This window comes from Dromiciops gliroides, chromosome 2, assembly GCF_019393635.1.
Source record: "Dromiciops gliroides isolate mDroGli1 chromosome 2, mDroGli1.pri, whole genome shotgun sequence".
Lineage (NCBI taxonomy): Eukaryota > Metazoa > Chordata > Mammalia > Microbiotheria > Microbiotheriidae > Dromiciops > Dromiciops gliroides.
Genome location: NC_057862.1, coordinates 524504625 through 524513583, shown reverse-complemented (window position 1 = coordinate 524513583; position 8959 = coordinate 524504625). Strand labels below are relative to the sequence as shown.

At 47.8% G+C, this 8959-nt stretch overlaps 1 protein-coding gene across 6 annotated transcripts; it reads left to right on the top strand.

The window, feature by feature from the left end:
- Positions 1-608: 608 nt before the first annotated feature.
- Positions 609-8738, top strand: DUSP26 (dual specificity phosphatase 26). Of its 6 annotated transcripts, none has more exons than XM_043988580.1 (4): positions 609-987; positions 4681-4957; positions 6491-6705; positions 6787-8738. In XM_043988580.1, the coding sequence occupies exons 1-4, from the start codon at positions 957-959 to the stop codon at positions 6984-6986; spliced, it is 723 nt and encodes a 240-aa protein (XP_043844515.1). In that variant the 5' UTR covers positions 609-956; the 3' UTR covers positions 6987-8738. The 6 variants fall into 6 exon arrangements, with proteins under 6 accessions (XP_043844515.1, XP_043844519.1, XP_043844514.1 ...); XM_043988584.1 differs by having other exon boundaries at positions 609-1001; XM_043988579.1 differs by having other exon boundaries at positions 610-987; positions 4678-4957.
- Positions 8739-8959: the final 221 nt, after the last annotated feature.

The following is an 8959-nucleotide window of genomic DNA, read 5'->3' as shown; positions in this document are numbered from 1 at the left end:
GGATTCAGGAGGACCTGAGTTCAAATCCAGCCTCAGACACTTGACACAATAGCTGTGTTACCTTGGGCAAGTCACTTAACTTTCATTGCCCCACAAAACAAAACAAAACAAAAAAGATCATAGAACCCAACCCCCTCATTTGACAATTGGGGAAGCTGGAGCTGAAGAAGGCTAAGTGACTTAGCCTGGGTCACCTAGCTATTAACTGACTGTCCATTCCAAATCAGGTCTTCCTGACTGAAACACCACTCACCCACCACACTACGTTGCATTTCAGGTTCCCTGATTCAGATTCACTACTCCTTCCACCACTCCAAGCTTCTTGAATGTGAGGACAAAGTTAGCTTAGCAGGGTATATATATAGTTCCTAGCATAAGTGCGTAGGATACACCCTTGGACATGAGGGTGTCTAAAAGTTTCTGGATAATTAAATGAAATCCATAAAGGGGAATGGGGGAAGAGAAGAGAGTTGTCTATGTAAAAAACCTGTATAGAATTAGAGATCTACTGTACAAGTGGATCACTGTGTATGTTAGGTTTCCAATGTACGTGACCAATATGTGAGCCCAGAAGGGGGAGGGGGAAGAGTATTGTGAACTGGCTGTCTGTGTTGATTTGGGCTGGGGTGCGTGTGTGTGTGAGTGAGTGTGTGTGTGTGTGTGTGTGTGTGTGTGTGTGTGTGCGTTACATGCACACTGACATTCGAAACCTGCCTAGACATGTCCCAGCTTAAAATAGATGTTAACACATCAACCCCTCTCTAGCAATAGCAGCGGCGGTAGCAGAGGCAGCAACGGCGGTGGCAGCAGCGGCAGCAGCAACAGCAGCAGCGGCGGCGGCAGCGGCAGCAGCCAGCAGCGGCAGCAGAGGGGGCGGCAGCAGCCGCAGGAGGTGGAGGAGGAGGAGGAGAAAGAGACATGGCTGTCTGTTTGGCTTTGCCTGCGCCCGCCCGTCCATGAGAGCTAAGACTTCCAGCCTGGAAAGAGGTACCTGAGATTGGGTGCGTTTCCCGCTCTTCTGGGTGCTGGGGCTTGGGATGGGGCAAACACCTCGGGTACTATGGGAGGAAGGAGAAAGGGGCATATAGGAAAAGAGCAGGGTGGATGTTTTGTTCCTTTCGCTCACTCTCCTCCCTCCCAGTGTCTGCGATGGCAGGGGTTGTGGGTCTGCCATGAACCTGTTACAACAGTAGGAACCGGAGGAGGGGGAAAAGGGTGGAGGAGGGGAAGAGACAGGCTGAGAAACAGAGAGACCGACAGACCGACAGACAGGCAGACGGATAGGCAGGCAGGCAGAGACAGAGAAGAGACAGAAAGCGGTGAAGGAGAGAGAGAGAGAGAGAGAGAGAGAGAGAGAGAGAGAGAGAGAGAGAGAGAGAGAGAGAGAGAGAGAGAGAAGGAGGAGGAGGAGAGAAGAGAAAAGAGAAAGAGCAACAGAGAGTAGAAGACAAGGAACCCCTCAGCATGGCTTTATCCAAAGGTCAGAAATGAGGCGTGTGTCCAGGGGAATCACACAATATTCCCTTCTTGTCCTGGCTCCCCATCCCCTTCTTACAGCCATAAACTCACCTTCCACCCACAGCTAAGGAAAAAGGACCGTGGGGAGTGAGGTAGGGGGCCTTCAGGCCTCAGAAGAGGGAACAGAGAGCCATTGTCCTGATTGCCGGCCTTCATTTCCCACCCCTTCCAACTCAGTTGGTGGGAAAGCAGCTGTCTATCCCTAAAGAAGCTAAGCTCCAGGATTCCTTCCTTACCCCTTCCCTTCCTTTCCCTAATCCCTCCACTTCATGGTATGGTGGAAAGAGCTCTGTTTTTGAAGTCAGAGAAAGGACCTGAGTTTTGAATCCCAAGCTCTGATACTACTTATGTGACCTTGGACAAATTACTTACGCTCTATGGGCCTCAGTTTTTCTCCTCTGTAAAATGAGAGGATTGGACTCAATGGTTTTCCTGAACCCTTTTAACTATCCATTATCTGCTCCTCTGAATGACACCTCTAAATAAAAGAATCTGCTTCTCTAACCCAATGGGTAGAGAGGTTCAGGAGCAGGAGAGAGCATCTCTCAGCTCAGGGTGACTCAGGGTGCTTGGGAGAGTGTTTCAGGCTATATAACTGCATGACACCAAAGGAAGTAAGGCCTTCCTTTCCTGCTCTGAAAAACAAGCCTGTTGCTGAGTTCTGGGACCTGGCTCCTTCCTGGTCATAGGTAGGTAAGGATGGTCCAGGCTTAGTAGAAGGAGATGTTCAGGGGATTTGTGAGCCCTGCCTTTCCAACAATCAACAAGCATATATTAAGTGCCCACTATGTTTCAGGCACTGCGGTAGAAGCTGGGATTACAAACACAGAAATGAAACAGTCCCTGCTCTGGAGGAGTTCATACCCTATCAGTAAAGACAGCTTGTATATGTATTAGTCTATCCAGAATCCATGCAAAATAACTACAAGGTAGTTTAGGGAGGGAGGGCACTAGCAGTTGGGGAAGGATCAAGAAAGGCTTCAGGTGGAAGGTAGCACAGAGCCAAATCTTGAAGGAAGTAAGGAATTCTCAGAAGTAGAGCTAAGGAGGGGATGACAGCCAATGCAAAGGCTTCACCTATGGTCAGGGGCCAATTGACTTTGGTCTGCCAACTCCTCTTTCCAGCCCACAGTTTAATCCCTCTTCCCCCAGAGGCAAAAAGCTCAATCCTGTGCCTTGAGGCCAAGGGTGACTCCTGACAACACAGAATCACAAAACCTTAGAGCTGCAGATGTCAATCCAACCCAAGGCACTTTAGCCTTCTCCTGGTACAAGCTTCTAGAGAACAGTGCCTTCCTTTGCCTCTCTTTGTATCCCCAATACTTAGCATGATGTCTGCATATAGGAGACACTTAATAAATTCTTGTTGACTGACTGCCTGATAGAAGTCCTGGGTTTAGGTGCCTGTTCTCCCACTTATTAGCCATGCAACTCTCCCACATGTCACCCACTGTACTAGCACTGAGTGGCATTCTGAGCTGTTGAAGTCTAAAAATTATGACCAATGTTTATAGTAAGCTAGAGAGAGTAGGAGTAGAGTAGTGAACAGAGAGATAGCCTTGAAGTTGAGAAGACCTGACCTGATACATATTGACTGCATGACCCTGAGCCAGTCACTTAACCTTAGGCAACTCTCCAAGGCTCTAAACTGAAGGGGAGAAGCCAACCTGAATTGCTAAAGGAAGTTTGATCATGTAAGAGTTCCCTACATGAATTAAATCACAGGTCCAGTGTCTATTCCATGTATAATGCTTTGCATTCATTATCTCATTTGATCCTCCTAACAGCCATGTGAGATAGGTAGTCCAAATTATTATCCCCATTTTACAGATGAGGAAACTGAGGCTAGAGACAGCTAGGTGATACAATGGTTAGAGTTCTAGGCCTGAAGTAAGGAAGATTTGGGTTCAAATCTGGCCAAAAAGACTTACTAGCTGTGTGACCTTGGGCAAGTCCCTTAACCTCTGTCTGCCTCAGTTTCCTCAACTGTAAAGTGAGGGCAATAATAGCACCTACCTCATAAAGTTATTGTGAGGATCAAATGAGACTATAGGTGCTTAATAAATATTTATTTCCTTCCCTTTTCCCTTCCCTTCCTTTCAGAGAGGGAAATTGAGTTGTCTGAGGCCTCACAGTCAAGTTGCAGGGCTGGAATCTCTTAAAACATTGAAAAATATAATTGGTCATCATCATTATTATTACACATTCTCCTTCCCCCTACACCCTGCCCTGACCCAAAGATTCCCATCAGACTTAGGATTTATTCTGATATTTTCTCTCCCCTGAGTTGTGCTGGGGCTAAGAGGGTAGGTTGCCTAAATAATGAATGATGCCAGGCTGGCACAATCTGATCATCAGCCTCTCCCACTCATTAATTCATTCTACAAACCTTTATTGAACTCTTTGCTATTCCCCAGATGGCCATAGCACCCACATCCGAAGGGCCCCTAATTCTTCACTACTCCAAAAGGCCCCATCACAGCCTTCTCTGTTGTAGCCACAAAGGAAGAGAGGGTTAAGGCAGCCCATCCCCTCAGGCAGGTCTGGCATGTCCCATAACCCCAGCTGCTGCACTCTTCCTGCTATTCATCTCTGGATGTGTCCAAAACCCTCCCCATCCTCAACCCCCAACCCCTACCTCATACACACACATTCCCCTAAGTTCTCTGACTGCAGTCTGCCAGACAGAGCCCCGTTGCTCACAAACTGGCAAAAGGCCCGGCACTGGGCACCTGCCACCAAAGCCCTGTGGGCGTGTGTGTGTGTGTGTGTGTGTGTGTGTCTGTGTGTCTGTGTGTCTGTGTGTCTGTGTGTCTGTGTGTCTGTGTGTGTCTGTATGTGTCTGTGAGTGATTGGGATGGGAGGGGAGCGGGAATCTGGCAGCCCAGCTGGGCAGTGCCGTCTCCCGTAAACAAGGACATGTGACTTTCCCCATCTCCCTACCCGGCAGAGCCAACGAAATGAGCTGGAGAAGGCGTTGTGGATTAAGGGTGAGGGAAAGGAAGGGAAAGCAGGTCCCTGTGGTAAGGACAGGGGCCACTTTCCCCATCTCTTTCTTGAGCAGGTTCTCTCCAGGGAGCAGTACAGGTGGCAGGGAGAGAGAGAAGCTGCTTCAGCCTTGCTCAGGTGCACCTCACAGCCCCAGCCTCTTTCCAACAGCAGCAGCAGCAGCAGCAGCTAACCTGCCCACGGAGGAGGTGCTGCCACCACTCCCTGGGATGTGTCCTGGCAACTGGCTCTGGGCTTCTATGACGTTCATGGCGCGATTTTCCCGGGGTGGTTCCCGGTCACCTGCCCGAGCTGGGGGGCACCTGGAGGACGCAGCCCCTGCTCAACACCCCCTCCTCAGTGTCTTTGAATTGGAGAGGCTTCTCTTCACCGGCAAGACTGCCTGTAACCATGCAGATGAGGTCTGGCCAGGCCTCTACCTTGGAGACCAGTACGTACCTAGAAAGCTCATACCAGTGGGCTCTACATGTATGTGTGTGTCTGTCTCAGGGTGGGAGGAAAGAGGTACCGGGTTATGCTGGTGACTCATGTTTTTGAATGGGTCATGGAGGGAAGGCTGGGCATCTCCAGGCCTCAGTTTCCTCATTTGTAAAATGAGGAGGTTGGGTGAAATGATTTCTAAGGAAGGACCTTTCCAGTCCTAGATCCTAAGATTTTATGATAATAGATGGGGAATGAGATTGCCCTTGATGCACACACCTCACTTGTCTGGGGTTCAGTTTAAGTGATGTCTTCCTTGACCTTTCCTAGGTTGGGTAGGGCTCCAAAAGGCTGGTGCGATGGTATGGGCCCTTAGGGTGGGGTAGCAAAGCCAAGGCTAGGTAGGAATAGTCAAGGGCACAGTGCACAGGTAAGTACAGTGAGGGATACTTTATTTAAGAATAATGCCTTTTTTAAATGCCTACGTTTTTAATACCAGAAAATCCTACTGTCCAAGGCTGGAAATGTATATTTTGTGAAAGGTCAACTCTCTAAGTTTATAGGCTTATGCTGAAGGCCCAAGCCCTCCAGAGAATAATTTCACAATTTTCAAACCTTGCACCTTTCCTAAGACACAAAAATGTCTTGGCACTGGGAGTTATGGATATAGAGGGGAAGGGAAGAAAGTACAGGGTGTTCTTTGTGGGGGACATGTGAACAGAAGTGGAATATGAAACTAATAGTCACTGGTCCTAAATTCCAATCCTAGCTCTCATCCCTGTGTGATCTAGTCTGTGAAATAAACCTAATCTATGAATTAGATAGAGTCAGAGCAAGCAAATGAGGAGAGGAATGGCAAGAACAGAATATTTGTGCTGAATTGGGGATTTGGTTGCAATGGCCAGGGAGGACAGAGATATATTTAATGCTGAACCTGAGGATAAAGGAGGAGGGTCAGAGGAAACCAAATTCAGAGTCAGGGGAGACAGAGGCATGGCCAGAGGGGAAATCTGGCTTGGCACTAAGAGTGGTTGGGGTAAAGAAAAGGAGGTCAAATGAGGGAAGCTGTGTCATATAATGGAGAGAGCATTAATGTAGGAGTCTGACCCAGGCCCTAGTCCCAATTCTACCACTAACCAGCTATGTAGTAACCTTAAGCAAGTCACAGGATCAGACATACAGAGCCAGGCCTTAGAGATCATTTAATCTAATCCCCTTATATTACAGATGGAAGTTACTGAGGCCAAGAAAAGTTAAATGACTGGACCAAGGTCAAATGGTTAATAAGTCCCTTCTAGCTCTAAATCTATAACCCTATGAAGCTTATGGAGTGAGAGAAAGTACCCTGGCTTTCCTGAGTCTCGATTTCCCAAACTGTAAAATAAGGGGGTTTTATTAGATTATTTCTAAAGCCACTTTCCAGCTCTAATATTCGGTAATTAGGCTTGAGTAATGAAATACAATTAGGGATAGAATAAGAATCTTGGAGGGGAGGGGGTAATTATTCCTCCTTCTTCTTCTCTCTCACTTTGTTTCCCTACAGGGATATAGCTGCCAATAGACGGGAACTGAGCCGGCTGGGCATCACCCATGTGCTCAATGCCTCCCACAGTAAGTGGAGGGGAATACCAGAGGCTTATGAAGGACTAGGTATCCGATACCTGGGTGTGGAGGCCCATGATTCACCTGCCTTTGACATGAGTATCCACTTCCAACCAGCCGCTGATTTCATCCACCGAGCACTGAGCAGGCCAGGAGGTAGGACAGGAAACTGGGGAGGGGTCCGTCCATATTCTTCCTTTCTGTTCATGTACAGTCAACTTGCATTTGTCCTTGCAGGGAAGATCCTGGTGCACTGTGCAGTGGGCGTGAGCCGCTCAGCCACCCTAGTCCTGGCCTACCTCATGCTCTACCACCAGCTCACCCTTGTGGAAGCCATTAAGACCGTCAAAGATCATCGAGGCATAATCCCCAACAGGGGCTTTCTGAGACAGCTTCTGGCGCTGGACCGCAGGCTGCGGCAGAGCCGGGAAGCATGAGGTGGTTGGGAAGGGGTCTGGTGAGTGGGTCCTCAGCTCCCAGCTAGAGACCTGGGGACCAGAAGGCAGAAAGCAGGAGGCCCAGATAAATCATCCTCCCCTCCAAGAGGGAGCATGCTAGTGCTGAGCCCCAGCTGGTTGTTCCCATTGGTTTAGATGGGAGCAATGATCGTGATGAAGGTTTGTGATGAGTGGGCTTGTGGAAGGGCTGGCTCCTTCGGAGGCAAGCCAGGTAAAGAAGAGAGAACAAAGGTGGATAGAGCCAGAGGAGTCAGAATTCCCTGGAATCCGCCTGTGGCTCAGAAGGAAGTGGACAAGTCCTTTCTCCTTTCTGTCCAAGGTCCCCTCTCCTCGATCTTATTTAAAATGGGAGGACTGTCCTTGGACCACTTCCACACAGAGATGTAGGAAGGATGGGTAAGATGGTATAGTACAAAGTGTGGAATGTGAAGGAGACACCCCCAGGCTTGTGTGTAGGTAATGTGGTTATGTTGAGGTTTGACGCAGTGCTCAAGGGTACCATTCACGGCTGTAAAATGGCAGTTATGCATGACTGGGGGTCTTGAGAAGGAAGTACTCCCACTAGACAAGTGGATATAACAGGAAGAATAAAGATGGTGAACCAAAAATAGAGTCTCATTAAATTATTCTCCCTCCAGGAGGCAGAGTGGGTCCTAAAACCTCTCTCCTTAGAGTCCCTAAATGGTCATTACCCATGACAACACCATCTCCCACTTTGGGCTAAGACATTGAGCCAACCATATCCACTCCAGGGCAAAAACATGGCACATGATCTTAGAGAGGAAAGGAAGTCAGGGGAAATCTGATTTGTGGCCATTTGGTGGCTGGGACAGGGAACAAAAGGTGCCTAGGTTCAGGGGTAAAGGCCAGAGCCAGCCTGAAGCAAAACTATAAAGCAGGCAAAGATATTTTTTCCCAGATTTTCCATTTGCCCAAGTGTCTAGCGCTCTCATGCTTCCCTGACCCCTTCCTTTAACTGAGGTAGAATTATGTAATGGAAAGAGGCTACTTGGCTTAGTGGATAGAGCAATGAATCATCATTTGAACCCCCCTTCATATACTTGCAAACTGTGTGACCTTGGGCAAGTAATCTAATCTCTGAAAATCAGTTTCCTAGTCTCTAAATGGAGATAACAATGGCTGTGAGGATCCAGTGAGATGTTATCTTTAAATCAAGCTGCAAACCTAAAAACATTTGGGCAACCTGGATACTTGTTCCAACTCTGCCACCCTGAGTGGTTTAACTATTTGCCCCCTCTGGAACTTAGTTCTCTGTTAAATGAGGCAGTTGTCCTAAATGCCCTAAATGATAACTGAACTTTGAAGTTTGCAAAAGCCTTTATAGGATGATAGGACAGCTCCCCCCAAAACTAATGACATCTTGGGCTCCATTAAGAGGTGCAGGGTGCAGGGCTAGACAGGTGATATTGCCACCATCCTGCACAATTCTGGATGCCACATTTTAGGAAGGATATAGACAAGAAAGTAACAAGGATGGTTAAAGTGTTTGAGATCACAATAGAAAAAGATCACTTGAAAGTTATTGGGCTACTCAACCTCAAAAAGAAAAGGGAGTGATAGCTGTCTTCACATCTTTGAAGGACTGCTACATGGAGGAAGGATTACATTTGCTCTGCTCAGTTCTACAGGATCAGTGGTTGAAAATTATGAAGTCGATTTCAGCTCAATGTAAAGGAAAACTTCCTCACAATTAAAGCCATACAAAAGCTGGATGGTATGCCTCGTTGTGTTGTCATGGAAAGGACACTGAATTTGGAGATGGAGAACCTTGGTTCAAGTATTGATCCTCCCACATTGAGCAAGTCCCTGGAAAATGAAGGGATTGAACTGAACATTCTCCAAGAGGCCTTCTAATTCCAAATTCAGTGCTCTCATTGTTGTCGTCCAAATGAGGTTAAGATGACCTCTTGACAGATTTGTTGGAGAGATGG